Below are 17156 nucleotides of genomic sequence, written 5' to 3'. Positions count from 1 at the left end.
AAAAATATTCAAACTGACCTAGTAATCATGGACTTTGCGAAAGCGTTTGATAAAGTGCCACACAAACGCCTACTTTACAAATTAAAACACTATGGCATCTCTGATCAAGCAATTCATTGGTTCGATTCATTCCTCTCCAATAGAACCCAAACACTACTCCTCGAAAACACAACTTCTAACATAATTCCAGTAACATCAGGTGTTCCTCAGGGGACTGTACTAGGTCCAATACTCTTTCTCATATATATATATAAACGACCTACCAGACTATCTAAAATACAGCAAAATAAGACTCTTTGCTGACGACAGCAAAATCTATCGGCCTATAACCTGCCAAAATGATTGCATAAAGCTTCAAGAAGACATAGAAGCAGCTATAAAATGGGAGAAAGACTGGCTCATGTCTTTCCACCAGGACAAATGTAACATCCTTAGAGTATCAACAAATAAAAAACAAATACATTTTTGTTACAACACTGATGCATGGTCATATCTTAGAACAAGTTCAATCTGCAAAATATTTAGGCATTACACTTTCTTCAGACCTCAAATGGAACAAACATATTCAACAATCAGCAGCAAAAGCAAACCAATCATTAGCATTCATCAGACGTAATCTAAAAATAAATTCTAAATTAGTTAAGGAAAGAGCCTACCAAACAATAGTCAGACCAAAACTAGAATACTGCTGTACAGTTTGGGATCCATACACCTCAGAAAATATATATAAATTGGAACAAGTACAAAGAAGAGCTGCAAGATATCACGCAAGATATACTTGCAACAGATATCACAATACCAGCAGTGTATCTGAAATGATAGAACATCTAAAATGGCAATCCTTACAAGAACGAAGACTAAAAACCAGACTCCAAATGTTGCACAAAGTCATCAACAATGAAATTGCAATACCATCGCAAGATATACTCATAAAAAGCCAGTCTAGAACAAGAACTACCCATCAACAGACATACAGACAACTTCAGTGTAATAAAGACACCTTTACTTGAAATTTTCTTTTTTCAGCCAAACAATCAAAGATTGGAACAAATTACCACCCGATATCTCAAACCAAACCTCTACATACAACTTTAAGGATGCACTCACTCATGAGGTGCTCCTTAAAACATACTCTCATCTGAACTAAATGTGCTTATTGTTTTTATCTTATAGTTATAAAAAAAATATATATATATAAAAAATGTAAAAATTGAAACTTAAAAAATTGTGAATTTTTCATAAATAAATAAAAGTAATAAAAAAAAAATAAATTAACTTAAAGCGACCTCATACAAGCATGCGCCGGAAAGTAGTCCTCAAAAAGTTGATGGTATTCCGTAACTAAAGAAGAAGAAGAAGAGCTAATAAGAAATCCGGATTTTGTTGTATTATCCGATTTTGATCCGGATTTACAGTATTTCCGGTTCGGACACAGACGTTTGGCAAGACGATGGTAATATTTATCCCATTATTTTCACTGTTATAGTGATTTCTTGCACTTTTAAGTACCCAGGGTATATCCAAAGCAAAGACAATCATAACATACTGCGTATTGTGTTAGTTAATAACAATGCAAAAGGTTTAACGCTTGATAATATTGAAACTTCGTAGGGGCTTACTGGTTATTTGTCTGGGGATGTCTGAATTTTTACTTTGGAAATGTCACAGAATGAGAATATGTCCTCAAGATGAATGTTGAACTCTTTCATGAGTGGTTGTTTTGCAGTAACAAAAAACGTTTCTGTGTATTTATACCTAGTATTCGACATGAGACTTTTGCCAACTGTGCCATACATCATGTACATGTGTCACAAGTGACATGCACATTTTCACCCTTGGGCTCAGTATCTTTCCATCATCTGATCCCTGCAAGTGTTCGGAACTTATAAAATATTATCTTAAAAAATGTGTATTCTTGTCATATTAATTCCCCCTTTTTTGTTTGATCCCACTGGACGTTTATAAGAAACCAACAATCAATCAATCTTTCTTGATCCCATCAACGGTTTATGAAAAATCTAAATCAGTTTCACTAATTAGCGCCAAGAAGCGACAAGAAACTATTTAGCGACAATATTTTTTTTTTTTTTTTTTATTAAAGTTACTTATTCCAAATAAATATTAAAAAAATATGCAAAACAAAACAATTTTAGCGACAAGAAAGTTAATATTGATGGAAAAAAATTGAAACATAGATCTAGATCTAATTGCTACATTTATTTACATGATATTTTGTTATTTATTATGTATAACAGCAGAGTCCAATGGAGTCAGAGCTCAGACATAAATAAGTCTGAATCTGCTTTTGACTCATAGAGGTCTAGATTTGTCTCCCTTTAATGCAAGACAAAATACAACTTTAATAAGTCAAATATTGTTAAGCAAGAAATAATTCACCAGAATCAAAAAGTTGCAAATATCGACTCGTACAAGTTGATAAGTTATCAAAATTGGTTAGCTTCAAGACCCATGCATATTTATAAAAAGGTCATGCATCTAAATCAAATAATGACAACATTGAAGGACAATGCTTTGTCTTCTAAAGAAAAATATTTTTGCTGTCATAGGTGGTGTACTTTGGCCACCAAGTACAATTAAGTTTTATCATCAACATAAATAGACCTAAACAAGTCTGTCATTTTCTGACTTAGATAAGTCTAAAATTGAAACACATTTTTATAATAAATACATGTTTTGACTACTTTTATTTTTAATAAAAAAAAAAATGATTTCTTGTCCCTTAATAGTCTTCTTGTCGCTAATTAGTGAGACCCATCTAAATCATTTCCAAACTATAGGCAAATATTTAACAGTCACTCAAGGCAAGGTTGTTAAGTTTTTGACAGTGCATCCCACTTTTACCCTGTTCTCTGTGAGAGAAACACTTTTGCAAAACTAAAACCTGATGTCAATTCAAAAGATCAAAGAAGGGAAATTTTATAATCATTATAGTACATGGTATATTGTACATGTGAATAATACCATGTCATAACTTTGACTTAATTTCTTAAAATTTTCTCCTTTTAACTTCTTCACTCTCTCATGTTTATCATGTTTATATAGAATTTAAATAAAAATTGAAAACAACAGGAAACCATGATATTGCTTTTCGCAGTTTTGATATCATTATATATTTAAATTGGGCTTTAGTAAAGAACAACTTAAAATAGGGCAGATATTTTTAAGCCCCATTTATGTGCACTATGTTTTTCGGTCTGTGCGTCTGTTCATTCCTCCGTCTGTCCCTTTTCAGGTTAAAGTTTTTGGTCAAGGTACATGTATTTTTTGAGGAAGTTGAAGTCCAATCAATTTGAAAACTTAGTACATTGTAGACATTGTTCCCTATGATCATGATGATACGATCTTTCTAATTTTAATGTCAAATTATAGTTTTGACCGAAATTTCACAGTCCATGGAAGTGATTGAACATATAAAATGATAGTGCCAGTGGGGCATCTGTGCACTATGGACACATTCTTGTTGATAAAATTTTATCATGTTACAAATGTAGCTTATCGCCATACATGTACAATGTATAAAGTACATGCAGTAATAACATCCAAAGTGCCAATTTCAATGCACCAGATACATGTATGCACTAATTTAGACTGTCTTTTCCATGTTTTCAGTGATGTTTGAAGCAGAAATATTTGAAAATCTTTAACCTAATCAAGCCTGGAAGGGCTGATAAATCCTAAAATATTAAATATTTATCATGTGTTAATTTAGGAGTATATTTGTATTCTGGTTGGAAATCAAGCTGGAATAGTGCAACAGAAAATAATTATTCGAAATTTTGAAATTATTTGTAAACATCAATGATTAAAAAAGATTTATAAAATACATGTAAGTTTGTGGTTGAATTTTGACACCATCAGCATTTTATTGGTCATGTTGGTTGTTGGATTTTAAGCCAGTATTGCATGGTCCTCAATTCTTTTTTCCTGGTTGCACTTGAAGAAAATCTACTGGTTCTCACTATTATTTCTCTTGCAAAATACCAAAATTGTTAGTCCTTTGTAAACTTTCCAACAACCACCATGACCACTTTTATGAGTCTTTCTGTTAGATATTCTCAAACAATAATTGTATACAATGTTGACATGTACATTACATGTGAATTAACAAATTATAGTACACATACACTGTATACATTTTTGTACATACTGTTTTACATGTACATGTACATATATATACTATAATACTAATATTGTGTATCATGTGACTATTTTTTTTTATAGTGATTTCTGAAATTACTTCAAGTTAAGCTTTCTGAAAACACTGAACATGTTTCTTTTCTATTTTAAATGATATAACATTCTTGAATAATATTAATGCTTTCATATCTTATTTGTTTTTAGGCTGACTTTTTAAAAGGTTTGCCGTCACATGATGAGAATAATTTCACCAAATATCACACAGATGCGAGTTGTAAATCAAGTGTAAGTTTTACAGAAGAATAATCATGAATTTATTAAATGTAATTTCTACAGTAGAATGATTTAGTTTTTTAACGTAATTTAGATTGTTTCCTATTGCCATATCATTAGTATATTGTGTGTTTTTAATTTTCTTACATTTTCGACCTTACTTAAACTAAGTCATGTAAGTCTATTACTCTAAAATGCATTAACATGAAGGATATGGTAACACCTCCCACAAATTTAAGAATGTAAATTACAGATTATCTTACCACATGTTAGTAAAAAGAAATTCTAAATGTGGACACTCTTTAATTTTTAATGGTGCACATGTATAACACAACTGAAATGCAAATGCATGCCAATCAGATCATATATATACTGTAAATTGGGCTATTTTGGTTGTAGTTTTATTTTGGTTTATTTGGTGCCTCAAATGAAAGAGCCAAAATTAAACACACGGAAATACTAATTTGCATTTAATGCAACATGCACATAATGTTATTCAAAAATATATACTTCATCTACATGTATATATATATTTGATTTCAGATAAGAAAGCCTACAGTTTATATTTCAACAAAAGATTATCCATCAGAACAAGGTATAACATACATTAGAAAGCAGGTGTTGCTTTAAATATCAATCATCTTGTTTTACATACATGTACATGTATAACTGGAACATAAGTATTCTTGCTTTAAGCAGATTTCATAACCCAAAATTAAAGGATTTGAGGACAATATTGTGATCACCATGTTGGTCCATTCATTTGCCTGTTTGTCCGTCTGCTGGTTGTGACTGTTAAATATTGGTATCACGTGGTCTTCAGCGTCATCTGAAGACAGATTGTTTCGGGATAATAACTTTTGAATAAGTGAAAAGAAATCAATAAAATTTAAATACAATGGTTATGACCACAAAAGGAAGCTTTGGATTGATTTTGAGGGTTATAGTCCCAAAGGTTTAGGAATTAGGGCCCAAAGGTGCCAAAAACAGCATTTATCTAGTTGTGTATTAGTATTTCAATTGTTTTGAAATTGTACCACAATGCTTAATACCATAAGTAGAAGGTTTGGGTTTATTTAAAGGGGTTATTGGGCAAACAGTCTAGAAATTGAGGGCCAAAACAGCTCCAATAACAAGCATTTTTCTAGTTTCAAGACAATAACTAGTGTGTAAATGTATGGATCCCTCTGACATTGTACCACAATTCTCCATATAACACAGGGAAGGCTGGAATACAGGTCGGGTTAATTTTCCCAAATATGTAGAAATAAGGGGCCAAAAAAGGGCCAAAAAGAAGCATTTTTCTAGTTTACAGACAATAACTTGTGTTTGAGTGTATGGATCTCTATAATTTTTTACCAGAAGGTTCAATACAACTTAAGTAAGGTTGGGATTGATTTTGGGGGTTATGGTCCCAATAGTTTAGAAATTGGGGGCCAAAAAGGAGGCCCAAAATAATCATTTTTGTAGTTTTCAAACAATAACTTATGTTTTAGTGTATGAATCTCTCTGAAATTAAACAACAAGTTTCCATACCATGAAGGGATGGTTGGTATTGACTTTGGGGGGGGTTATGGCTCAAATTTTTGGGAATTAGGGGCAAAAAAGAGGAAACAATAAGTTTCTGGTCAGTGGACAATTAAGACAACTTGAAAGCAGTGTAAGGGAGGTAATTCTAAAACATTTAACATACAATGTTTGGATGTTCGGATCTATCTCCCTTACACTACTTGTATATTATGTATAAAGAAATGTCAGGTTTTGGACTAATTGCAAACAAAAAAGCGGGGGAGGTAGTTTTTTCTTTCTTTCAAATTTCTCGAATTCCAAATTGCACAATATTGCACAATAAATTTGTAAGATCTTGACATTTGATTTGTGTCAGAAACTCATATTATGTCAAAAATTTGATCGCAATCCAAATTCAGAGATGTATCAAGCTTTCAAAATGTTGTGTCCATACTTGCCCCAACTGTTCAGGATTTGACTTCTGCCGTCGTATAAAGCTGCACCCTGCAGAGCACCTGGTCTTCTGTGTATTGGCTCTATCAGACTGACACTTGAAATTTTGATGTGTTGAATACTTTTAGGCATTCTAGCTTGACATTGCTGACCTGAAATATAAACTCCTTTTCAGTCTGTAAGAAACTCACACATGTCACATGTTCTACTGATTCTGTTTTCCAATAATTACTGATTCTGTTTTCCAATAATTACTGATTCTGTTTTCCAATAATTTGTATTTTGAATAAGGATAGGCTTAACATAACAATATGGGGAAGATGTGGTATGATTGTCAATGAGACGACTTTTCACAAGAGACACAGAAATTAACTACCTTAGGTCAACTTCAACAATGAGCAAATCCTATACGACATGTTCTTGTTTAAATAACGAAATGTACATTTGAATAAAGGAAATAGGGGCTTTATCATATATGTCAAGTTGATATTTAACAATAACAAAAAAACAAAATTAGATCTAGAGGTAAACATATGTTGTTTTACAGTAGTTGTGGGACAGTATGTCCGCTAATAGTAAACAATTATCATAAGGAGCTTTACGGTTCCACAGCTACTTTTACAGTAGACAATTGCCTAAAGTGTATAAAACTCTGTCAAGTAAAATAAAAATGAAGAAATGGTATTAATTTAGCAAAGACAAAAGACTTGTGCATTCTACTTTTTAAGTGTAGCATAGTCTAGTATTGCTAATAAGAAATATAAACTCATAGTGGTTGTTATGAAGTACATTACTATATGTTTGTTTATCTTTTACAGTAATAACAACTGAAAAAACAAATATACTTCTTCGATACCTACACCAGCAATGGGACAAAAAGGTAAGTAAAATGTCAAATATCCTAAGATTACATATTACTGATTCATATTCCTTGATAGAGTAGGGGTAAAGTTAAAAATTACCAATGTAACAGGACAATATTAATGCAAAATAGGGATGTGTGTTCACCAACAACGATTATTATTCTTGCTGTATATATTTTTATACGACCGTAAAAATTTTAATTTTTTGGTCGTATATTGCTATCACGTTGGCGTCGTCTTGCGTCGTCGTCGTCCGAATACTTTTAGTTTTCACACTCTAACTTTAGTAAAATTGAATAGAAATCAATGAAATTTTAACACAAGGTTTATGACCACAAAAGGAAGGTTGGGATTGATTTTGGGAGTTTTGGTCCCAACATTTTAGGAATTAGGGGCCAAAAAGGGCCCAAATAAGCATTTTCTTGGTTTTCGCACTATAACTTTAGTTTAAGTGAATAGAAATCTATGAAATTTTGACACAAGGTTTATGACCACAAAAGGACGGTTGGGATTGATTTTGGGAGTTTTGGTTCTTACAGTTTAGGAATTAAGGGCCAAAAAAGGGCCCAAATAAGCATTATTCTTGGTTTTCGCACAATAACTTTAGTATAAGTAAATAGAAATCAAAGAAATTTAAACACAAGGTTTATGACCACAAAAGGATAGTTGGGATTGATTTTTGGAGTTGAGGTAACAACAGTTTATGAATTAGGGGCCAAAAAGGGGCCCAAATAAGCATTATTTTTGGTTTTTGCACCATAACTTTAGTATAAGTGAATAGAAATCTATGAAATTTAAACACAAGGTTTATTACCATAAAAGTAAGGTTGGGTTTGATTTTGGGAGTTTTGGTCCCAACAGTTTAGGAATAAGGGGCCCAAAGGGTCCAAAATTGAACTTTGTGTGATTTCATCAAAAATTGAATAATTGGGGTTCTTTGATATGCCGAATCTAACTATGTATGTAAATTCTTAATTTTTGGTCCCGTTTTCAAATTGGTCTACATTAAGGTCCAAAGGGTCCAAAATTAAACTTAGTTTGATTTTAACAAAAATTGAATCCTTGGGGTTCTTTGATATGCTGAATTTAAAAATGTACTTAGATTTTTATACGACCGCAAATTTTGAAAAAATTTTCGTCGTATATTGCTATCACGTTGGCGTCTGCGTCGTCGTCGTCGTCGTCGTCCGGCGTCCGAATACTTTTAGTTTTCGCACTCTAACTTTAGTAAAAGTGAATAGAAATCTATGAAATTTTAACACAAGGTTTATGACCATAAAAGGAAGGTTGGTATTGATTTTGGGAGTTTTGGTCCCAACATTTTAGGAATAAGGGGCCAAAAAGGGCCCAAATAAGCATTTTCTTGGTTTTCGCACCATAACTTTAGTTTAAGTTAATAGAAATCTATGAAATTTTGACGCAAGGTTTATGACCACAAAAGAAAGATTGGGATTGATTTTGGGAGTTTTGGTTTCAATAGTTTAGGAATAAGGGGCCAATAAAGGGCCCAAATAAGCATTTTTCTTGGTTTTTGCACAATAACCTTAGGTTAAGTAAATGGAAATCTATGAAATTTAAACACAATGTTTATGACCACAAAAGGAAGGTTGGTATTTATTTTGGGAGTTTAGGACCCAACAGATTAGGAATTAGGGGCCAAAAAGGGACCCAAATAAGCATTTTTCTTGGTTTTCGCACTATAATGTTAGTATAAGTAAATACAAATCTATGAAATTTAAACACAAGGCTTATGACCATAAAAGGAAGGTTGGTATTGATTTTGGGAGTTTTGGTCCCAACAGTTTAGGAAAAAGGGGCCCAAAGGGTCCAAAATTAAACTTTGTTTGATTTCATCAAAATTGAATAATTGGGGTTCTTTGATATGCCGAATCTAACTGTATATGTAGATTCTCAACTTTTGGTCCCGTTTTCAAATTGGTCTACATTAAGGTCCAAAGGGTCCAAAATTAAACTTAGTTTGATTTTGACAAAAAATGAATCGGTTGGGTTCTTTGATATGTTGAATCTAAAAATGTACTTAGATTCTTGATTATTGAAGTTTTTTTGGTCCAGTTTTCAAATTGGTCTACATTAAGGTCCAAAGGGTCCAAAATTAAACTTTGTTTGATTTCATCAAAAATTGAATCCTTGGGGTTCTTTGATATGCCAAATCTAACTGTGTATGTAGATTCTTCATTTTTGGTCCTGTTTTCAAATTTCAAATTCTACATTAAAGTCCAAAGGGTCCAAAATTAAACTAAGTTTGATTTGAACAAAAATTGAATTCTTGGGCCTCTTTGATATGCTGAATCTAAACATGTACTTAGATTTTTGATTATGGGCCCAGTTTTCAAGTTGGTCCAAATCAGGATCTAAAATTATTATATTAAGTATTGTGCAATAGCAAGTCTTTTCAATTGCACAGTATTGTGCAATGGCAAGAAATATCTAATTGCACAATATTGTGAAATAGCAAATTTTTTTTTAATTAGAGTTATCTTTCTTTGTGCAGAATAGTAAGCAAGAAATATCCTATTTGTGCAATAGCAAGAATTTTTTTTAATTGGAGTTATCTTTCTTTGTCCAGAATCAACTTAAATCTTTGTTATATACAATATACAATGTATATACACTTTTTACTACCAACTGATAAATTTAAATAATCTTTACCATTCAGTGATAACAAGCAGTTTTTTTACATCTTAATATTTTATGATGTATTTAAATGAGTAGTTATTGTTGCAAACTCCATTAGAAATTTGAATTGATATCAGTTTTGAAAAAGGGAAACGGGGATGTGAAAAAAAAGGGGGGGGTTAAATTTTTCTCATTTCAGATTTCATAAATAAAAAGAAAATTTCTTCAAACATTTTTTTGAGAGGATTAATATTCAACAGCATAGTGATTTGCTCAAAGGCAAAAAAAACCTTTTAAGTTCATTAGACCACATTCATTCTGTGTCAGAAACCTATGCTGTGTCAACTATTTAATTTTAGATTTAAAAAGTTTGAAGAAGAAATCTTTAATTGATTTGTAAAATCTTGGCATTTGTTTTGTGTAAAAAAAAACCATGTAATGTCAAAAATTTGATCACAATCCAAATTCAGAGCTGTATCATGCTTGAATGTTTTGTCCATACTTGCCCCAACTGTTCAGGGTTCGACCTCTGCGGTCGTATAAAGCTGCGCCCTGCGGAGCACCTGGTTAATTTTTGGCCTAGTTTTCAAGTTGGTCCAAATGGGGGTCCAAAATTAAACTTTGTTTGATTTCATCAAAAATTGAATAAATGGGTTCTTTGATATGCCAAATCTAACTGTGTATGTAGATTCTTAATTTTTGGTCCAGTTTTCAAATTGGTCTACATTAAGGTCCAAAGGGTCCAAAATTAAACTAAGTTTGATTTTAACAAAAATTAAATTCTTGGGCTTATTTGATATGCTTTATCTAAACATGTACTTTGATTTTTGATTATGGGCCCAGTTTTCAAGTTGGTCCAAATCAGGATTCCATATCAAGTATTGTGCAATAGCAAGAAATTTTCAATTGCACAGTATTGCACAATAGCAAGAAATATCTAATGACACAATATTGTGCAATAGCAATTAATTTTCAATTGGAGTTATCTTTCTTTGTATAGAATAGTAGTCATGGTACTTGATTATATATGTTGGAAATTTGCCAGACATTTTCTATTTTTATTTGCCAATAACTTTATGTAAATAACTTCATTGGAAATTTGCCAATATAAAATGTTGCTGATGAAGCTTTTTTTCCTTATCTTATCTAAAATGTTTTTAGATAATGTATGTTGGACATTTGCCAGACATGACTATTTACATTTTGGATATTGAACCATAATAGTTTAATATTAAATTTAAAAACTTTAAATTCTAATTTTCATTTCTTAAACCAAATTCATAATGTGACATAAACCTAGATGTTGTGTCAACTATTTAATCACAATCCACATTTATAGCTGTATCAAACTTAAAAGTTGTGTCCATACTTGTTCTCATTTCAGATTTCATAAATAAAAAGAAAATTTCTTCAAACATTTTTTTGACAGGATTAATATTCAACAGCATAATGAATTGCTCAAAGGCAAAAAAAATTTTAAGTTCATTAGACCACATTCATTCTGTGTCAGAAACCTATGCTGTGTCAACTATTTAATTTTAGATTTAAATAAGTTTGAAGAAGAAATCTTTAATTGATTTGTTAAATCTTGACATTTGTTTTGTGTAAAAAACCCATATAATGTCAAAAATTTGATCACAATCCAAATTCAGAGCTGTATCATGCTTAAATGTTTTGTCCATACCTGCCCCAACTGTTCAGGGATCGACCTCTGTGGTCGTATAAAGCTGCACCCTGCGGAGCACCTGGTCTTAATTTGTTAAAAAAAAAAAATTATTTCTCTGACTTGTCTGATTAAAGAGCCACATTTATTATAAAATTGATGTAGTTGACAAAATTCCATCAATTGTAATACTATGGTAACACTGAAAACACTGATATAATGATAAGGAGAAGGTTTATAAATCTCCAAACACTCTTACTCAAACACACAAAAGCAAATTTGATATAAGCCAAAAAGACAAAGGTTGAATGCATAAAATTAGAATTTTATAACACATATAACAATGTTTAGTACAAGATATCTCACCATGATTATACCCAGTAAGAAAAAACAAATGCTAACTGTATTTAAGATCAATTAAAAAAAAAAGATATTATAAATTATAGATATAAACAAAATAATGTTGATGTTTTAATTTGTTGCAATGCAAAGAAGACATTTATATGGTAACAATTATCACTGTAGATTTTCCATGTTTTTTGTTTGTTTGAAGAATTCCAATAAAAAGAGAGATTCCAGTAAAGCCAGTTTAGATACAAGTACAGAAACCTCATCAAAAATGCCCCGACTAGGTGACGACGATGCATCATAGTTACTATTTATTTTATGTCAATTGTGTTCAAATGGTGATTTCTACTGAATGTATGGAAGTTTTAAAGGTGCTGAAGATGGATAAGTGTTGTCAAGTGGATGAATTTCCTGTAATATTGAGACAATACTGATTGTAGAACTTTCATTGCAAAAAAACAATCAATTCACTATGTGATTAAATACACATAAGGGTATTTTAGTGTAAATTATGAGAGCTGTTCCAGAATTAAATGCAGAGGGGCATGGGAGGCACAGTTGTAGACCCCAACCATCAATTACAATATATGAATTTTTATTTTACTTGAAATAATTCCTAAAAAAATCTGTGGGAACTGCAACCACCCACAATACATTACTTTGATTGCCAGCTTCTTCCCCACCTTAATTTATTTTGGAACAGCCCTAGTGATGATACCTAGTGATTCGTTGAAATATCTCTATAAATATAATAATTTAATATGAATAGAAGGGTTGAAAACAGCAATCACTTTTTAACTGTCAATTGATAAACACCCACTTGAAATGTAACCCGTTTGTATTATTTTATTATTAGTTCTGTTACCAGCTAGTACTTCTATGGATAAATAATCCTTCCAAGACTTTTTAAGGAAAGAGTAAACATGGGTGAATGACGATCCACCACCAATGAATTTGTTATACTGTATACTTGTAGCAGTTTTGTTCCAACCATCCATTAAGGATAATCTGAATTATTTATAGACAGAGTTTTTAAAGGTCTTTGTGGTTTTTTCCCCTGAAACAGTTATCAGCCAAATTACATAGCCAGTGTTTACTGAAACACGATAAAGTTTTGATCCTTTTACTCGGCATAAACAATAGTAGAGTGTTAGGTGCAGTGTTTTCATTGATTGTTCAGCAATGTGTGATATATTGTCCTCTTTAAAATCAGTCAAATAGAATATAAATACAGTTACTATTCCAGTATCATGCATAATTTGTATATTTGTATTTTACTCTTAAAAGATGTTGATTTAAATTTGAAATCCCAAACTTAAACAGAAGTATTTCTACTTTAACTAGGCACTATTAAAAGAATGTTATAGGAACCACTTACATATATATTTTATTTTGGCATTGCAGGAGACGAATTATTGAATGTACACGATATATTCCAATGTTCTCTGTGTAACAGTCTAGTGACAAACATTTTATGATTTTCATTGTAATGATTATGTTGGACTCTGTTTAACAATGGAGGTTTCTGGTGGCCTTTTATATTATTTTTTAAAACAGAAAAGTCTTGTTATTAAAATTGTATTGTTGAAAATATTGGTTTACATTAAACCCTTCATATGTTTATTAATGTAAAAAGGAAAGAAATTTCAATAGTTGAATTTTAAACTAAAACATGGATTTTAAGCATCAAATTAATTAAGTTTAATGGTGCCACCGTGTATCATCGTACAGCGGATATAGGTACTAGCCAAGCGGGCATGATCGATTTTTAACTGAAAATCTTTGTTTTGTTTTATCAAACATTCAGTGTACATTTCTCAACATCTGAAATTCCTGCTCCAAAATAATTTTCGCATCGATTTTTCCTATTTATAAGACATATTTTATATTCTAATAAGAACAATTAACTTGTAAATGCGCAAATAGTTGTGAATGTCAACATCAATTTTCAATGTCGATATAGTTGTCGATACATTTACATGTTTTACCATGTTAACCTGAAAGAAAGCTAATACAGGGCAAAAGTAATAGTTACCAATTATTAACCTACCTGTGATTACTCATTCCTTGAAACTTTTTGGGTGATAAACGAGTATGAAAATTTTGTTTTTATGTACGGTGTACTGCAACTTAACTATGCAACGTACAGAAAGATTTATGTGGTCAGCTAAACACCGTACACAACGCTTCTTTTCGGAATAAAATATCGAAAAACACATATGCATGAAAGGTTTCAATGCCTTTTATTGATACAACTATACTTATTACACATGCACAGTGGCCTTCTATCAGAAAAACAGTTGCAATAGAATTATATCGGATGAGACGAATGCCAACTTCTTTAACAAGTATTTGGACATGTTTTTAGTAATCGTTCTTGTTTTGGGAAAAAAAATGAGACATCTGTAATCATCATTCTACAACCAAATAATTTCTTAAAACAACAGTTATATTTAGATTGAGGTACACATTGATCTTATGTGAACAAAACAAGATTTACGTTACTGTGTGAGGTCAAAATTGATCACGCCCACTTGGTTAGTACCTATATCTGGTGTACTGTGGGTACACTATAAATGGTTAAAAATCTATTATAGTGTCAGAAAAAAAAATTAAATACCTGAATTACTTCATACATAGTATGGTTGCGTGTCTTAAGATTGAAGTACTTTTAATTGAATCAATTGTTCTATAGAAATGGTACAAAAATTATCATATTTAGTATTATAGAAATGGTACAAAAATTATCATATTTAGTATTATATACACTTCAATTTGATAATTCAAGAAAAATAAACTTTTATGATAGTGCTTTAGATGTTGTGTTTAAACTTTTAATTATAGTGTATATAGTGTATATATTTTATGTAATATTGTATATATAGTCTTACAATAATAGAATTGGTAAGTAGAATGAAGTTTGGTGTATTTATACATGTGTCATTTGATAATGGTGATATAACAGTTAGTTATGTTTTATTTATGTTAGAGGAATTACACTACATTTAAGAAAAAAATAGTATTTTAATTGCATGCTATACGCATGTAGTTGAGATTTTGTTATAAGTGCAAGCTATATGCATGTAGTTAACTTTTTGTTATTTCATCAAAATAATTTTTGAAGTTCTGGTATAAGTAATTTCAATCTGAATCTGATTATTGTGACTTAGTGCAATTGTATTTATTAATACCAACTCTGATGAATTATGTCCAGTTAATATATTATTACTGTGTTCATTGTGATTTTTCCAAACTGATTGACAAATGCTGTAATACATCTGTTATGCTTCTTTTATTTAAAAGTTTAATCATAATGAAATTACAAAATTAGAGAAATTCTTAAATAAAGAATATTGATAAAGCATAATGTGTTGGCAGCTGCTTCTGTGTGAATTATCACAGAAAAAAATATGAAAATAATTTTCACATTTTGAACTTAAAATTGTAAAATTTGCTTAACAAATTGTATTCTAAACATTAGATATCCAACAAAAAATTTCAGAGCAGGATTTAAAGATTTTTGCAAATAGTTAGAAACGTGTTTAAATTTTGGCACACTTTGGGACTTTCATAAAATAAAAAAAAACATCAACTAGAATTTCTACTTTTTGTAATACATGTAATATGTGAACATGTGTTCGAATTGGTAGCCATTTTAGTACACCAAATTTTGGGAACTTCAAATGATATTATCATAATGTTATACTAGCTAGGTTGTGTATTGAATATTTTCCCTATAGTGATGTTTTAAGCTCAATAATTATAAGACAATATGAAATCTCATCACATATCCTTCTCGTTTTATTTATGTTTTATTCCAAATATTTAGTAATAGTATTCATACCATAAATAAACTAACTAAATGCTTCATGTTTAAGAGGATGAGAAAATCTTAAGTTGTCCTAACTAAATGCTTCAGGTTTAAGAGGATGAGAAAATCTTAAGTTGTCCTATGAAATCTTTATTTAATTTCTGGCCATTAGAGCAGTCATAGTACTGTAAAAATAAAGAAAACAACTTTTTTTTTTACTGCCAGTAGAAATTATTGTTTTGTTCTATGTAAAGCTGAAATACTAATTACTTTGTTTTATAAACTTACGAACTGATTGTTTTGTTCTATAAACTGAATAAATAATAGTTTTGATCTATAAACTGAATAAAGATTTGTTTTGTTCTATAAACTGAATAAAGAATTGTTTTGTTCTATAAACTGAGTTTATAATAGTTTTGTTCTTTAAACATGATAAACTGAATTCATAATTGTTTTGCTCTTTAAACATGATATTACTGAATTTATAATTGTTGTATTCTATAAACATGATAAACTGACTAAACATGATAAACTGACTTGTTTTGTTCTATAAACTGAATAAATAACTGTTTTGTTGTATAAACTGAATTTATAATTGTTTTGTTCGATAAACTGTAAAAATATTGTTTTGTTCTAAAAAAATAAAGAAAAGTTCACAACCGAACAAACTAATATAGTTTTCATTTATATGGTTTTACTGGTGAATTGCAACAAATACATGCAATTTCTAAAAACAAAGACTATTTTTTTTAAATAACATCATGTTCTACTGTTACACAAATATCCAGCATGGCAAGAATTTTTTTTAAAATAATAAACTTCTTTTTAATTTTTTAGTTGTTTTATATAAAGGTATATTTGAAATCTATTAAAAACTGTGTTAAATATTTGTATCATGAAACAAGTAACTTTATTTAAAAATGCAAGGTGAAGGAGTACATCTCAATTTGAAAAGGGTTTAATAACATTAAGTTATGGTGTATAACTTATAGAATGGAGAAAAAAAATATAGAATGGAGAAAAAAAATATATGCTCAATAGGCAAACATTTTTTTTCTTTTCAAGAAATTGACCCCCAATATTAGCTTCTACACGAAATTGCATAGTAGATTTTTTTAACGAGATCATAAGTTTTGACTTAAATTTGACAGTGTAGTACAACTGAAGAACATTGATATAATAAACTGCAATTGTAAGTCCATCTAATAAAAGTAGTGTAATCATATGATATTGTTTAGTGATGTACCTTTTTTGTCAACTGTTTGTTAAAAACAACAATTTTCTAATAATTTTTTGTTATTGTTTCATATATATGTTGCATATGGAGAATAATTGTTGTGGAATTAATGGATGGCTTTTGTATGCAAAAGAGGAAAGCTTTACTTCTGGTAGCATGAAATACATGTATATAATTCAATAAAAATGTTAACACTTTTTTAAA

The 17156-nt window shown here is 30.3% G+C and overlaps 1 protein-coding gene across 1 annotated transcript; it reads left to right on the top strand.

The window, feature by feature from the left end:
* Window positions 1–1373: 1373 nt before the first annotated feature.
* Window positions 1374–17156, top strand: LOC143073130 (DET1- and DDB1-associated protein 1-like). Its single transcript, XM_076248461.1, has 5 exons — window positions 1374–1453; window positions 4363–4443; window positions 4975–5026; window positions 7212–7273; window positions 12110–17156. Exons 1-5 carry the CDS (start codon window positions 1451–1453, stop codon window positions 12206–12208), a joined length of 297 nt encoding a protein of 98 aa, XP_076104576.1. The 5' UTR covers window positions 1374–1450; the 3' UTR covers window positions 12209–17156.

The sequence above is a fragment of the Mytilus galloprovincialis genome, chromosome 4 (genome assembly GCF_965363235.1).
Source record: "Mytilus galloprovincialis chromosome 4, xbMytGall1.hap1.1, whole genome shotgun sequence".
NCBI classification, from domain to species: domain Eukaryota; kingdom Metazoa; phylum Mollusca; class Bivalvia; order Mytilida; family Mytilidae; genus Mytilus; species Mytilus galloprovincialis.
This window is presented reverse-complemented; position numbering and strand designations above follow the sequence as displayed.

What these genes read in the sequence shown, in the direction of transcription:
- LOC143073130 (XM_076248461.1), top strand. An exon ending in AGATTATCCATCAGAACAAG is followed by an intron (nt 5,027 to 7,211) that starts GTATAACATACA and finishes TATCTTTTACAG; the next exon opens with TAATAACAACTGAAAAAACA. An exon ending in ACCAGCAATGGGACAAAAAG is followed by an intron (nt 7,274 to 12,109) that starts GTAAGTAAAATG and finishes GTTTGTTTGAAG; the next exon opens with AATTCCAATAAAAAGAGAGA.